The sequence below is a fragment of the Copadichromis virginalis genome, linkage group LG18 (assembly GCF_057382275.1).
Source record: "Copadichromis virginalis isolate Kocher_CV1m ecotype Utaka linkage group LG18, C_Virginalis_male_GT1.1, whole genome shotgun sequence".
Taxonomy (NCBI): domain Eukaryota; kingdom Metazoa; phylum Chordata; class Actinopteri; order Cichliformes; family Cichlidae; genus Copadichromis; species Copadichromis virginalis.
The window spans coordinates 24,923,471-24,940,419 of NC_140635.1; the positions used below are offsets into that span (position 1 = coordinate 24,923,471).

Consider the following 16,949-nt stretch of genomic DNA (forward strand, 5'->3'; position numbering starts at 1 on the left):
GCAGAGTTGGTCATAAATTTTAGTGACGCTCGGGATGTATGTGGGCATGTTGGATATGGGTGACGTAGCAGTAAAAAAGTGATTTCTGATTATACAAGGCGGTTATGGCAACACTGACAAACTCGATGCATTAGGTCCGCAGTGGCTTAACATGATCGACCCGTCAGTGTGCGGGATTTAAACACCTTTCTTGCATAGTCCCGCTCCTGTAATAGGCCAATCTTTAACACTCGGGAGTGATCGATCTGCTGCAACCTGTGCGCATGGCAGGGAATGGACCGATATTGAGTCGAAGGCGGTGTTTTGGCTGTATAGTGACGTTTTAAGGCAGGTCTTGGTCAAACCTACCAATGATACAAGTCGGTCCTATTCTGCTGGGATTGATCGCAATGAACGGGTGTCGGAGCTCTGCACGGCAAAGGAGCAACCACAGCGAGACGAGGCGATCAAGGGGATGCGGCATCGGTACGCGGGAGCTGTCCATCAGCACCAAATCCCCGACGAAAACCGAGGAAACAGCAAGCAGAGCCGAGACCAAGTCGCGCCTGTTTTCAGCCTGCCGCCCCCGCCCTCTTCTCACCACCGAGATCGCACTTCTACCACCGCCGCTCATCGCCAGAGCCTCCAGGAGCTCCCCTGTCTGAGCCAGCCCTCTCGGAGACCTGTTCACAGCGGCGACCCTCTACCTCTGGCGAGCTACGACACCGCCCAGCGACCTTCACACCGAGTCAGTGAACCTAACACCGGGCAGCCGGCACACCTGCACCAGGATCCCTGGGCCCCGGCCGGCTCTCAGCTGCAGCAGCAGCAGCCTCCGCCGCCGCAGTCAGAGAAGCAGCCCGTTTTTCCGAGCTGCCACTGCAGTTTTTCAGAGCAGGAGGCGAGCTTGTCTCAAAACCAGTCCCATCCTTTCCAGCCTCTCCCACCTCATCCCTCCCCGCCTATTCCGCCGCCTATTCCGCCGCCACCAACGTCGTCCTCTTCCTCTCTGCTCTTTTCCCGGGAATCTAAGAGGGGGGATCGTCTCCGAAGGAGTGCCAGTAATTACCAACAGGCAAGCATCGTGGAACGCTGCAGGGGAGGAGGAGGAGGAGCAGGAGGGCACCGAGACCACAGGCAGTTGTTGCAGCAACAGCAGCAGCAGCAACAGCATCAGCAGCAGCAACAGCATCAGCAGCAGCACTGTTATTTAAGACTCCAGCAGAAAGACCCCTCCCCTGAAGAAATCCGTGCAAACTCACAGAAAGGGCGCTCTTTAAATGTATGCGAGTCAACCGAGGCTAGGAGAGCATTCGAGTTTCAGACTCAGGACCTGCAGCAGCAGCAGCAGCAGCAACAGATCCCACAATTACGAGCGCAGCAACAGCTACTGGTGGGGAGCAGCTTGCCTATCAACTACTGCGCCAGCGACTCAGGAGAGCTATGTAGGACTCATCGGGCTCCACTGCTGCAACAGCAAGAGCAGCAGCAGCGGCAGCAGCGGCAGCAAGGCGCACTGGGGCTCTGTCCCCAGCGTCCGCAGCACTGTGAACAAGACCGCAATAAGTCTGGGAGGATCACCGCGCAGAGCGACCAGCCAAACAACCGCGACTCCCGCGTAACCCCCCCGGTAACACAACAGGCATACGCGGGGAACTCGTCCGCGACTACCGGTAGCAACAGCAGCAAAGACAGCCCCAACTACGGCTCGAGCTATCACCTGTGGCCCGAGAGTCCACATAAAGGAGAGGAAAGGATACGCATAGACCTCCACAAGGTAGATTTTTCTCCCCTACTCCCTTCCCCTCCTCTCCACATTTTTATCATGCGGTTTCGGAGACAGCTCCAGATGACAAAATAAACTGCTCCTAAGATTTTCAGTGAATGACCACGCCTGCGATATGATTTTTGATAGAACACATTAACCTACGCGTTCGGTGCGCGCACTCGTGTGCGAATCGTCATTCAGTAATCTATTAGGTGGCTTTAACAGAATGCGCGAAACTACCGCACATATAACCAACTCTGTGTTTCCTTTCTTTACCTGGAAGCTTGTTTATTTCGCGTGGTCACACACAAGCGTCCGCATGCAAGTCCAAAAACACACACACCAAACGCACACTCGCGCGCGCACACACCTGTTCCATGTTGCGGTGTTGTTTTAGGCAGTACATTAGAAATATTCAAATGGCGCTGATTAGAAACAGGGAGGTTTGTGTTTTCCACAGAACATGAGGACATTTTTATATTTTGGCTCTGAGACAGTAGAGTCAGTGCTCAGCTTAATGTTATTAGGCCCTGATACCTGGCTCTGTGAGCACACTCACTTCATACATTGCTGCATGTTCCTGCTCGCAGAGATCTCTCTCCCAACAGCCACAGTGCATTCCACACTGTATTAAGACGACTAAATATCGACTGGGTACAAAAAATAAAAAATGGGAATAACTGAGGGTAGGAGTGAGTTATAACAACTCAACAGACATCAGAAGTGAAAGTGGTAACAACAAGTGGAATGTGCGTATGTCTGTCAAAATCCCCAAAAAATTGGGGAAAAAGAAGGAGGGGGTGGGAAATTTAAAGAACTATGAATGCTTCTTGATCCAGTTAGCCATTTGTTCCAAAGTCGCTGATAAAACAGTGACTTGATGTTCTTTAGGCTACTCAAAGTTGGAGGGTAAGGAGTTTTATTGTAGTTTGGACAGAAGGAAAAGATAAGGCAGACAAAGATAAATTGGAAAGTGTTAAACCGGATTGTTGATGATAATGATTGCTGATGATGTTCCCCCGCAGCACACCGAGTACTCTTTTAAAAGTGACACTGAGAAATCTAGTTCTTGAATCATGACTGAGTGTACTGATGGACCTAGGAGGTTTTTGTTTCATTTTAAAATGATTATTAAGTTAGTTGCCACCTTTGTTATTTCCTCCCCCCCTTCAGCATTTCCTCCCACTGCTGTCAAGGTGAAGTTTTTACAGGACAGGGAAAAAAAGGAACAGGAAGGCGTTGATGAGGGCTCAGCAGCATCTAAATCTCACCAAGAGGCTCCTTTTTAAAATGCCACAGCTGTTTTCTGAGGCTGAGCTGGCACCAGTTGCAAAAGGTGTTATATCGAACCACCTTGACACGACTGTTCTGAACTTGGCTCGATTTTGGAGCGTCAGCAAAACGTCCAAAAATGACCAAGTGGCTTCAGGAAAAGTACACTTTTTTCCTTGAAGTTAACAACTTCACAGGCTCTGTGAAGGAAAAATCAAGAGTAGCGTCTCTACCTTTTCTAGTTGCATAATATTACAGTTGTGTCCATACTACAGAGTCTGCTTTGATCTCCAGATCCCTAAAAAATAATGTTATAAGTTATTACCAGAAGTATGACGGTCGGCTCTGGTGCTGCTGCTGGCGTCACTGCATCATAGATGAAGGCACAGGTGATATGTTGTTCACCAGGTATCAGTTGTCTTTGGTTAGTTAGTTAAACATTAATGTGAATCACAAACAAGTGAACAAGAATGGAAAACACAATGTTTGGGAAGAACATAAGAATGCTGCGAAACTATTATCTCTATATAATAGCAAATGAGCCAATATTGCACTAATTATAGTGTAAAAACTCATTATAAAGATTAAATGAACAATAGTCCAAGTGCATGCTCATTACTGTGTAAAGAATCTGGGATTTTTAATAAGCTTAAAATCCTTTGCCAACGTGATATTGAGTGATTTCAAGAGCCACAGAGGCATTGAAAGCTGTGAAATGGTCTGAGGTGTCCGCACATAGTGGGACACCAGTCAGGGCTACAAAAAAGCCTCCGAACGAGAAGCAAGATGAATACGATGAACTTTGTGCACTCTCAAAAATAATCAAAATGCCGTTATGTATTGTAATTATCCCCATTTGTATGCAGCTTTCCAGCATGTAATTGGCACTGTGAACAAGACATTTATTATCACACAACTATTACACAATCCCGTTTCAATCATGAAAATGGAAATGAGGACGAAAGAACGAAGGAAAAAGAAAAACAATCGAGGAACTGCTGCTATGAAACTCTGTTAAGTAACAGCCCTTTTCCACTCGCTCAGGTTGACCATGCCAAGTATTTTGGTACGGCGAGAAATGCTTATTTATCCGCAGACGTTTGTGGGATCGTGGTTACATCTTATTGACTCACCCTTAATGAGACAGCCCATACCCCCTCACCCATCTGAAATCCCTTAAACAAAACACTTGTGACAGAACAAGCCCGATAAAGTGTATACGGTTACAGTATCAGCACACCCTGAAACTCAATAGCTAGCCCACTGAACTGATGGCAGGTAGTACGATATTGTGTCCTGCCTCAGTAACATTGTGCTTTGAAAGCTGCGTTGCTGCTTCTATTGTGCCGGGCTGTGTAAGTACTCTAATGCCTGCCACTTACTGCTATGGTGATATTCCCTGCAGGGACATTGTAGCACATAAACACCAGTGGATTTGCTTTCCTTTAATAAGTTGTTTTTTTTTTGAGTATATACCAACACTGTGTGTAGCAGACACCTGTGATTAATCGGGATACAGTTTGTCTGATTCAATGCCAGGAATTAAAGGAGGTTTGTCTGAAATTTAAAATGTGATAAAATAAATACAAGGCTTTGTATGCAGAGTCATGGAAATCGAGGTGGGTTTCCTTTTTTTGCACTCTTTTTTGTTATATTAACGTGGCTTCTGTCTCTTGTTGGAACACCAAAGATGACATGTGGGAGCACAAGCCGGGGGAATCCATCCTGGCACTTTCATAGAGCATTGTAGGGCAACATCTCAGATTTTTAGATTTTCTACAACATTTTCTACAAACTTTTCCTTATCATCACTTTTTCAATGCCATAAATGACAAATTATGGCATTAAGCTAATTTATGTAGTTTAAAAAATAATATTAATTATAAAAACACAAGATAAAATCAAACAATTGCATCAGGAGACATCTTCAGAATTTTGTTTTGTTAAAACAACAGGTCAGATCACCCAAATGATCCACTTTCAGCGATACTGATTAGAGAAAAGTAGCAAATCCATGTAAGAGGCTGGAACCAGAAAATATTCTGAAATGACACACCTTTATAGACACACTTTAATATCTCCACCGAGTAGGTTGTCTGATTGTTTTAGTTTGAATATTAGTTTCTTTGAGTGTTTGAAAATTTTACAGGAATTGGAACTTAAAAGAGATGAAACTAATGAGAACTTTTAAATTAGTGAAAGATTTCAGTCTTATTATTTTTTTGATCTGATAAAATCGGACATTCCGATATATCGGCAGATATTTTTTTTCTTTCGCAAACACAAAACATGAACATGTTTTCTTAACACTTGTTATGTGTAGTTATTTATTTACTCATTTACACTGGTTGCTGTGTTTGTGTCACTCCAAACACGTGTTGCTAACAGGAAGTTGCTGAGTGTGCTTTGGTGGACAAACAACGTGATGTCAACGCTCATACGATGTTAAAGGGTGTTTCTTCTTTACTTTTAAAATTTCCATGTATTGTTTGTTATAAAGGCCGGTACTGATGAATTAGCAAATAGCTAAACTCACCCAACGATATTGGCCTGCCAGTGTCAGCTTATATTTTCTGAGGAGCTATGTGTTACAGCTGATCAGCAGTCAAAATCCAAGCACAAGAGAAAGGTCTTCACAAATAAAACGATATAGCTTAAAATGTTTTTAAGAAAGATATAAGTTATAATTCTGCTAGAAAAATGGCACCGATGATCAATTATTAAGTAGTTTCTTGTTCATTTTCTGTCACCAAACTAACCTGTCAATGTGCTAATCATTTCACTTCTTCTCAGTTTACCCAATGTGGCATTAGAGGCTGCGCAGCAAATCAGTCAGTTTTACACTGGATAAAACTGCCCTTAAGGGAAAACCAATATAAAAAGTCGATCTATAAAGAAGAGAAGAAAAAAAGAAAAAGAAGAAAAAAATATATTTATAACCTGGTGTCACCTTTCTCTCTTTGACCTGTCGCATCACACATTTGTTGGATGCAACAGGCCTGCTTTACTGTACTGTAGCGGTATGTATGCGTGTGTGTGTGTGCCGGGCGATTGCCAGCCCACCTTTCAGGAGAACATAAGGTTGTATGTGTCACTGCAGAATGGATGGCTTGAAAGAGGAGGAAAGCTATTACAGTAAAACCTTTTGTGCAGCTCCTGCCAAATGGCGGTCCAACATGGTTATAATCACTCTATATGATCTAGGTCAACACAGTATATATCAAAGTGCCACTTGCAACCAACTTTGTGTCTCGTTGACGCTGTCTGGAGGATTTAGCGTGGTTGTGTTTGCAAGAGGTCTGAACAGTAGCAGGGGAATGATTATTTCCTTAAAAGAGGGCGAGGAAACATTTGATTCGCCAGATGTTGCTCTTCTCCATTTAAAGCTTCTTGTTTAGCATGTAATTTTTTCTCCTTTCCGGGCATTCAATTTTTCTTGTAACCGAGATCGTTTATTTCTAATTGAATCCTACCTGGACGCTTGTGCACTTGAGCTGTCTAAATTAAGGAAATGTTGAGGTAATTCAGCTTCTGGCTCTCTTTAAAAAACTAGTTTATCTTATCATTGTGTGTGTGTGTGTGTGTGTGTGTGTGTGTGTGTGTGTTTGGGTTGGCTCCGTAATAACGCTGAGGTAACGCTGTCTGCTGGAACTCGAAACAATTGATGTAGACAGATCTGCTTACAGCATTATGATTTACTGGCAGGCTTATGCCAGGAGAAACATTATGTTCATTTAAACTTTCTCTATCGGTCATCTCCCTGCTGTTGTTGTTGTAGGGCCTCTGTTTGTTTTGCTCTCATTAGATGCCCATGTTTCCACTGGCCTATGCATTGGAGGGCTAGCCAACACCTTCAAAGTAAACACACCCGACAGAACAATTAAATGTCAGAGACAGGGCAGCTCACATTCTAGCTCGCATTAGAAGGAGTGGCACCGCTGTATATCTCTGATAAAGCTGAATGAAGTGAGGTAGGTGTTGAGCAGTGGGGGCCTCTTAGTTTTTGGCTGCAGCTGGCAAAATACGCAGGCAGTAAGTATGAACATGAAGCTCATTTAATAATTGATTGCTGTTTTCCCTAGTTTTGTGTGTGTGTGCGTGTGTTACGGTCTGTTTAAGTGCTACACTGCACTCCAGCTCTGAAATAGATTTGTGTTACCATGTGTGTTGCTATGGAGAGATCAGCCTTGTATTGTGTAGCAGATTCTCTCTGGGTTACTGAGTTTGGTCAAGGAATCATGTGCAGAGCAAGACTATCCATTAGATTTACAAGTCATTTCAAGCCTGTCTTTGCCACATGCAAGACACACTTAACAGCACTGTTTGCACTTGACACACACACACACACACACACACACACACACACACACACACACACACACACACACACACACACACACACACACACACACTCCAGCATAGCCCACACAAACACTGGCATTGCTGTAAGAGGTGTTCAAATAGTTCTCCACTTATTCTAGTTCATTTGCATTTCATTTGAATGATCCTGCACAAGGAGAGTTGTTGAATTACTTGCGGTCTAGTTGAATACAAAGAGTGGAAAGAAAGCGTGCTGGGGGGGTTTCCTCGGTCACGTCGTGGCTTCCCACGAGTAGAGCCAAGGCCTGTTTTCACTCTGTTAGCCGTCAGTGGAGTTTGTAGCTTGAGTGCTGGACCTTTCATGGTGTTTTCCTTTTCTAATATGTGTTGCTGCTTACAAATTAATTTTAAAAAACGTTGTTGGGTGCCGACGGAGGCCAATCCATGACTGGTAGTGTTGCATGTGTGTTTTTTCTGTTTAGATATGCTTTTACTGCACTGACAGTATTTTTTTAGAACAACCATGCTGAAAAATGAAGCAGTTGCCAGTAAGACACCTTCTAGATTGTTTTTCATGGTGGACTGAAAAGACAGTACTTTTCGAAGTTCAAAACACCGCTGGCTGAAATTCAGCCCCAAACCATGACAGAGCCTCCACCGTGTTTCACAGATGGCTGTAGACACTTACTGTTCTCTCCTGATCTCCTCCTCAGATATTGACAATGATTTGAAAACAGACAATATTTAAAGGAAATCTGTGAAAGACCTTCAGAAAGACTGAATAACTAATGTTCAAGACCACTGTGACAGAAAATCTTTCTCCATGGAAGAAAATCTAAAGAAATGAGAGGTGGCTCAAGACTTTTGCACAGTGCAGCATGTGAATGTTGCTTTTATTTCTCAGATTTAGTTTTAAGATTTCAACTTCAGTCTGGCTGATGTAAATCTGACCATTATTGCTTTATCATGGATGTAACCTTACATATATACAGTAGTTACATATATTGCTCAAGCCCAGTTCTACATTCAGAGTGTCATAGATTTATAACATGAGATTGATTAGATGTATTTTATAAAGTGTAGGCTAAAGTGTAGCTATCTAGATTTGTAGGTACAGTGTCTGCATTTAACTATTCAGTATTGTAATCAGATTCTAACTATTTGTACAAAGAGTAAACTGTTGCATCCAACACTGTTTACAATTAGGACTATGCCATACCATGCTGTCCTGGTATAAAGTTTTACGTGATTAAAAAAAAGTGCCATACCTTGATATGAAGGATGTAGCAACATCGTGCATCAACTTCCCTATTGTGTACAGCGATGACACAAGCCCAGACATGTCTGAGAGAAAGAGCCATGTGTCGGTCTCCGATCACCTAAGTAATTTAATACCTAAAAGGGGGGCTACCTTAGCAACCTCCAGCAAAGGAGAGCAAAATATACAAGAATTTCTTTTCTGATAAAGGTAGAAACAACTACTTGAGGCAAAAACACACTTTTGAGTACAACCAGTTTACAGAAAAGAGGCAAAACTAGCAGCTGGTGATGTGTAACCCAAAGTTAAAATGTGACTCAACCGAGCATCACTTGAGCACTCACTACATTCCCTCCATATGACAGGATGAGCAAACAGCGGATGGAAATGACAGATATGGTATTATTGTGCAGCTCGAGGAGAGTTACGAGGTTAAATTATATAGTTGTTGTTAAACTGTTTTCCCTAGTTTTGTGTGTGTGTGTGTCTGTGTGTGTCTGTGTGTGCTACGCTGTGTTCAAATTCTATGCTGCTCGTCTGCTCTGAAATGTTACCATGTGTGCTGATAGAGAGAGATCAGCCTTGTATTGTGTAGCAGATTCTCTTTGGGTTACTGAGTTTGGTTAAGAAATCATGTGCAGAGCAAGACTGTCTATTAGATTTACAAGTCATTTCACTCTTGTCTTTACCAAAAGCAAGACACACTTAACAGCACTGTTTGCACATCACACACACACACACACACACACACACACACACACACACACACACACACACACACACACACACACACACACACACACACACTGGCATTGCTGTAAGAGGTGTTCAAATAGTTCTCCACTTGTTCTAGTTCATTTGCATTTCATTTGAATGATCCTGCACAATAAGAGTTGTATTGAATTACTTGCGGTCTAGTTGAATACAAAGAGTGGAAAGAAAGCGTGCTTGGGGGGGTTTCCTCGGTCACGTCGCTCCTTCCCACGAGTAGAGCCAAGGTATGTTTTCACTCTGTTAGCCGTCAGTGGAGTTTGCAGCTTGACTGTTGGACCTTTTGTAACTGGCAGTTGTCTGCCTGTTTATTGCACTAAGGAGTGCTGTCTAGTGCTGCACGCCCTCCCCCTTGTGCAGAAAGATGCCAGCCAGGATTGGGTGGCTCTTTAAATGTCTCAGTCGCATACAGCTGTGCATAACGTTTAGGCTGTCAGATGTGGCAACGCGGCAGAGCTGTGGCTTGGTTCTGTAGAGACCAAGCAGATTCTGTTTATTTGCTACCGGTAAGGGATTCTGCAACTTTACATAGTTGATTATCATGCTCGTGGTTATAGCTGTGTGTGTGGAAATGTGCTGCAAGGCTGGTGGTGAGGATGCTGTGCGCGGGTGATCTGCTTGTTGGTGAGCACTTTCCGTGAGACACATCAGGTAATCATATACGGAATAATTGATGACGAGGAAAAGAAAACAGCAGCTTAATAACAACTAGTATGTTTTTTGGCGGATAAAGAGGAGTCTGGCTGGGGTGGTTTGGACAAACCAGCAAGCAGCCTGTAGGGCCACCCTTTCTAATTAATTTTCTTTTTCTTGTGATTGATTATAGTGATTGTATTTAAGATTTATTAATATTAAAAGAAATATTTTGAAAATTGTTAAATAAATTATAAATAATTTTTGGGGAAAGCTTTGTTTGTCTCAGCTCATTTTCTTTGACCAAGCGTGTTCCTTAGAATTTAGATAATTAAATGTGAGGGCGGGGCCAGATTCTGGCGATGTCGACAGGTTCACACTGGTCAGTTGATTTGAGACAAAGTGTTAGTTCTTTATTTTTTCATGTTTGAACAAAAACAGCAGTGTGCATTTCAAGGGACCTTTCGACGTTGGCTGTGGAATCCCTGCAGGCCAATTTGTGGTCATACTGAACTAATCTCTTCTGTCTCCCATAATGTGGAATGAGGTTCAAGAGCTGTGGGACTTGGTTCAGCAGCTACAGGTGGAAAAAGAACATTTGCTACAGGAAAAGGCAACTAATCCCCTGCCGGCAGCATTTGGCTCAAGCACTGGCTCTCCGGCTGGTGACTCTCACCCTGCTCTTACTGTACCTATTGAACGTTTACTGTACATTTCTAGAGAAAGATAATGTCCAGTTTTTAGGGCCTCTTCTGGGATTGCAGTGAAGAAAATTAAAGCTACATTGAGAACCAGAAACTTAAAACCTGTTGATCAAGCTTATTTTATATGTGAACATTTGGAAGGGGAAGCTAACAATGAGATCAGGGTTAGTAATATGTGTACGGACCAAGAGCAGAGAGGGAATATCCAGATAAGATTTTCACTTTTCTTGAAGAGTTGTATGGTTGCCCTAAATCCTATTTGCAATAAAGCTTTTTCTCGAGGAAGCAGCGAGAGGAAGAGTCATTACAGGAATTTTCACATGCTCTGTGCTGTCTTATGAAAAAAGGTTGAATGGTGTGTCCCTAGGGGAGCATGTTTTGGTATTTTCAGAGACCAGTTCAATGAGCATGTGTATGACCCAAATTTTAGAACGGTTGGTGCATCAGTCACCAGGTTATACTTTGGATGTGCGAGCTGAAGCTATCCGTTGGGAGTGGGAAGGGCAACCCAATGAGCCTAGGGGCATGGGGACATCTTGTCCCGTCCCTTAGTGCTTTACAGTGCTCTAGAGGTGTCGCACCTACTAACACGGGTTGGACAGAAATTGCTGAGTTAAAAGAATTGTTAAAAAAACAGCAGGAACAGCTTAACCAGCTGACCCAGGGTCTCATGGTATTGCAAACCGCTCCCCACACTATTGCTAGGTTTAAATGCCCTGATAGCGTTTTGCATAGACACTGTCAAAAGCCAGGCCACTATGTTAGGGAATGTTACACACGTGGATTCAGAGGAACAGGCACTTAGGGACCCTGCGCCAGCTGCTGTATGTACTATAGCTCAGGATGTGGGAAACTATTTCCCCTTGATCTGAAGAACAGAGCGTCAGGAGGGTCTAATAAAGGCTTACCTGCATCAGATCCCATTTCTCACATTCCTGCCCCTAGTTTAGTGGCATTGTGCCCTTTCGTGACAGTTAAAGTGGATGGGGTGCCGCTAAAGTGCCTGTTAGACAATTACCAAGAGCTTCTTTAGGGAACATTTCCAGGACGCCCCAAGGTCTCACCAGTCGTTGCAATTGCAGGCTTCCAACGGGTTAGAGATTATGTAGAGCTGGATGTAGAAGTGCTGGAAAAAATGTGCCTCATAAAGGTGAGTGTAAAGTACCACCCTGGTCAAAAGCCCTCTCCTGATGTCCCAAGAGTACTGGGTAAGATGTCCTGTGTTCACACCTAGTGGTGTGGTCAAGTGAGTGGCTGCTATGTGTTTGCAGCAACTCTTTGAGTCAGATGCGGTGTTGTTTAAGCCCCTTGTTGATAATTAGTCCCTCTCAGAGCGTGTGCTTGTCTCTCCAGGAATGGTTACTGTCAGGGAAGGCACAGTATATGTGCCAGTAGTCAACATAGGTGGTACCATGGTTTACTTGCACCCCCATTGTCCACTTGGTGTGTTAAGCCAGGCACAGATTGTAAGCTTGCCCAAGGGGATTTCTACTGTGATTCAGGAGCCCAGTCCTGTCACAGCTAGGCTTTCGTCCCATGATGCTTTGGGTAGTTCAGTAAGAGAACAGATAAGGTCTTTGTACCTCTCTTCTCTCCCTTTGTTAGAGCAAGACAAAGTTGGGGTAATGTTGTTTTCAGATGGTGACCTGGATCACACAAGCTTAGTTACCCATGACCTCCTCTTGCTTGATGATGTCCCAATGAGACAGAGGTATAGGCGTATGCCTCCCTCCAACTATGATGATGTGAGAGCCCGCATTTGCCAATTGCTAGAGAGTACTGTTATAAGAGAGTGGCAGCCTGTATGCCTCTCCCATCGTCCTAGTTCGTAAAAGAAGGACAGTAGCCTACAACTCTGTGTGGACTGCAGACTACGAAATAGTGAAACCAGGAAGGCTCAAAGTAAAACTTGAGAAGTGCTAGTTTTTCCATTGCCAAGTACAGTATCTTGGTTATGTGGTGTCAGCTGCTGCAGTAGCGACTGATCCCAAGAAGGTGGCTGCAGTAGTGGAGTGGCCAACGCCAAGGACAGTATCGGAATTAAGATAATTTCTTGGGTTTTCAAGCTGGTAGTGCGGTTTGTCAAGGTGGCTGCCCCACTCCACCAGCTGGTGGCTGACCTCACTAGGAAGAAAAATTGTTGCGGGAGTGTGGCCCTGTATGATGCCTAACAGCTCAGAGAGAAGTTTTCAGGACCTCAAACCCCTGATGTCCTCACTTGTCTTGGCGTATGCTGATTTTAGCCTTCCCTTTATTCTGAAGATGGACCCCAACCACAAAGGACTTGAAGCAGTCCTGTCCCAGGAACAAGAGGGTAAAGTGAGACCCATCAACTATGCCAGCTGAAGTCTTCATCCAGCTGAAAAGAACTACAGCTCAATGAAACTGGAGTCCCTGGCAATGAAATTCACCAAAAGAATATCTCCTGGGCCACAGGTATCTGGTGTGGACGGCTCAAACAACCCCCTCAGTCATCTAAAACACAGCCAAGCTTGCAGCTACAAAGCAACGCTGGGTGTCAGAGTTTGCAGTGTATGATTATAAAGTGTGGACAAAGCAACCAGATGCTTATGCACTGTCCAGACAACACCTCTCTCCAACAGCGGTAGGGGTGGAACCTATCTGTTCAGGAACCACTGTGCCACACGTGGTTCAAAAGGCTGATAAAACAAACAAGGCAGTCCAGGTCACTATTTCTGCTGTACCAGAATATTCAACAGATGATTTGTTGGCCTTGCAGAAGGCCAATCCTGTTATAAGTGCTGTTCTATCTTTTTGTCTGCAAGAGCGATTTCCTAGCTGTTCTGATAGGCAGAACCTTCCCCCTGATGCATTAGGATTACTGGGTCAGCTGGTGAAAGAGGGAGTGCTGCATCAGAGGTACTAGCGGCCTGATGGGGGTGAGTGTGTGCTCCAATTGGTCTTACCTGACTGTTTACAAGGGGAAGTTTTTCAACAGTTGCATACCTACCATGGTCACCAGGGAGCTGAAAGGACAACAGAGTTAATCCTGCAGCGGTGTTACTGGCCTGCTCTGGGGATGATGATTAAAGACTTGTGTCAGAGATGCAGCAGGTGTAGTGTGGCTAAAAATATCCAGCCGCAGGTTTGGGAAACTAAGGGGCACCTGCTACTGTCAAGGCCGAATGGAATTCTAGCACTGGACTTTTCTCTGCTGGAACCTGCACAAGTTGGCAGGGAGTATGCGCTTGTAATGACTCTCGTTTTCTCTAAGTTCATCCAGGTCATTCCCACTCGGGACCAGCAGGCTTCGACACAGAGGTCTTGGTCAAGGAATGGTTCTATAAGTTTGGAGTCCCACTTCGGTCACACTCTAACCAGGATTGAAGTTTTGAGAAATAGTTTTCCTCTCCTCCCCAACTAACCCAGGAGCTGTGGGAGCTAGTCCAGATAGTGAAGCTGAGAACTGTGGTTGAGTAACGGTTCGCTTGGTAGGGTAACTTGCAGCAACCTCACCTGTACCTGTCAGGGCTACAGGTAATGCTGAGGCAAGCTCAAGTCACACACCACCTCCAGGAGGAATCAGGAAGTCCACCTGAAAGACAGCTGGAAAACCAATTTACATCATCTACCATCAGCAGCGAGTGGTGGGGTACTTTCTTAAATAGCTGGCTCTAGTAAGTTGGTATACTGTTTTAATAAATTGTCAGGATGCCAATTTTCAACACCCAGGCAGAATGTAACTGGCAGTTGCCTGCATGGTTATTGCACTAAGGGGCCACACTTTCATGGTGTTTTTCTTTTTTAATACGTGTTGCAGCTTACAAATTAATTTTTTAAAACTTTGTTGCGTGCCAACTCCCCACCATGGCTCTTTGCTTAATAAATGACCACAGTTAATTTATATGGTAATTCCTGTGAGATGTTAGCCAAGTGATGCCAGGCATATAATGTATCACTGCAATGCATATGCTTTATGGCTAATTAGGTTATTGATCTGAGGCTGGTCCTGCGTTAGGGCATGATCACAACACACAAGAGTATGAAAGTATGAGTAATGTGGCTTTAAGCAGTCATTTGTCATTCCTTACAATGTCCTAAAGATGCAGATGTACAGTGATGCTCCACAGTGTGTGCGTGCACGGCTGCAGGTGTGTTCGCGCATGCGTCCTTCTACGTATCTTTGAATATTGTCGAGATGTAAGCTCACTGAGTCATTTCAATATTGCCTGCTGGCTGTTTTCAAATGTTTGTTAAACACAGTGTTTGGAAGGAGTGCAGAGTGCAATAATGGGATGTGAAAGATGTGTGATTTCATCATACTTTTGCTCACACAATCCACTAACGCTTTGCTCGCAACCTGCCCTTGAAAATTCAAGTTTGGAAAGCTCGCCATTGTGAGAATCTGTACGATGTTTGCTTTGTGTGTAGTGCTTAATTTACAGAACATGATACACAAACTATTTCCCTGCACTATTCATTCACAGCCTCCTCTGGCCACTGATAAATATGCAGTGAACGCAAAAAACCTGATCCGCATCTAGTCAGATGCACCCTGCAGTTAGCGGTTTGTAGACAATGTGAATACTATTTGTTACCCTTATACAAACAAGGGTGTTTCTTTGGAAATAATAAAAAAAGAGTAATGCAAGCACCTAATCAGGAAGACTGTGTATTTGTGTGTATTCTACTGTGTGTGTATGTGTGTAATACATTCAAATTACTGAGGCGTGTGTGCGCACCTGTGTTTTACTATTTCCAGCTATAGTGGCTCTTCTCTAACATATGAGCTTTGCAAATTGAAAGAGAATATGAGTTGAGTGAAGCTGCTTTCCTTTGTTACCTCAAATCACCTAGCTGGAGAATATGAAATAGCTGTCATGGATAACACAAGCTGCAGAGAAACAGCTACTCCACTGGGCATTTCTCCGGTGTGTGTGTGTGTGTGTGTGTGTGTGTGTGTGTGTGTGTGTGTGTGTGTGTGTGTGTGTGTGTGTGTGTGTATGTGTGTGTGCTCGGCTGCATGTTCTGTGTTTGCACTTGGTTTAAGTATTAAGCGGAAGAGAGTGAGCGAGTGAGTGGGAGGATTGCTTTAGTTTATCATTATCATGTGCGTACCACAGTCAGCGCTTTAACTGGAAAAGGTGACATTAATTCTTTTCCAGCTTCTCATGTAGAAGAGCATATTATCCTCCACTGTATCACTGCACTGTATTCTTTGCCAGGAATGCTTCCTTGTTTGAGTCATAGCTTGCTTAATTATGCATCTGCAGTAGTCTTTAGAATGGGGATGTATTAATGGGTTTTGGATTTGGGTTACATTTCTTTTGCGGTTGAATAAATAAAAGCATTAGCAAATACAGTACTGTGCAAAAGTCTTAAGGTGCCTCTCATTTCTTTATTTTTTGATAGGAAAACGGGAAACAGGTGCAGCAATTTATTAAAATGTACGAACAGTAGTCTTCAGGAATAGTTCTCCAGGCTTCTTTTGTTCTGTTCTCTGTCCAGATTATCTCACATTGCTTCAACAATACTGAGGTCTGGGCTCTCGGGAGAGCAATCCATGACTGATAGTGTTGCATGTGTGCTTTTCTTTTTAGATATGCTTTTACTGCACTGACAGTATTTTTTAAAATCAATCTCATTCTGAAAAATGAAGCTGTTGCCGCACTTCCTAGATTGTATTTCATTGTGGACTGAAAAGACAGTACTTTTCTGAGTTCATAATTCCATCAGTTTTGACAAGCTCTTCAAAACCTGCCTGAAATTCAGCCCCAAACCATGACAGAGCCTCCACCATGTTTCACAGATGGCTGTAGAAACTTACTGTTCTCTCCTGATCTCCTCCTCAGATATCGACAATGATTTAAAAGCGGACAATATTTAAAGGAAATCTGTGAAAGACCTTCAGAAAGACTGAATAACTAATGCTCAAGACCACTTTGACAATGACTGAAAATCTTACTCCATGGAAGAAAATCTAAAGACATGAGAGGTGGCTCAAGACTTTTGCACAGTGCAGCATGTGAATGTTACTTTTATTTCTCAGATTTAGTTTTGAGATTTCAACTTCAGTCTGGCTGATGTAAATCTGACCATTATTGCTTTATCATGGATGTAACCTTAGTTACATATATTGCTCAAGCCCAGTTCTACATTTAGAGTGTCATAGATTTATAACGTGAGATGGATCACATGTATTGTATGAAGTGTAGGCTAGCTGTATAGTTTCAATCCACAAGTATGACTTGAAATCAAGTCATACTTGTGGTTTGTAGTGTTT

The 16,949-nt window shown here is 43.5% G+C and overlaps 1 protein-coding gene across 1 annotated transcript in view; it reads left to right on the forward strand.

Annotated features, from left to right (window-relative positions):
* The first annotated feature begins 357 nt into the window (after nucleotides 1–357).
* kcnn1a (potassium intermediate/small conductance calcium-activated channel, subfamily N, member 1a) overlaps nucleotides 358–16,949 on the forward strand; it is a 68,023-nt gene continuing 51,431 nt past the window's right edge. Inside the window, exon 1 of the mRNA XM_085440081.1 lies at nucleotides 358–1,756. Coding sequence (XP_085296207.1) covers nucleotides 455–1,756 — 1,302 coding nt within the window. The 5' untranslated portion in view covers nucleotides 358–454. The remainder of the gene's footprint in view (nucleotides 1,757–16,949) is intronic.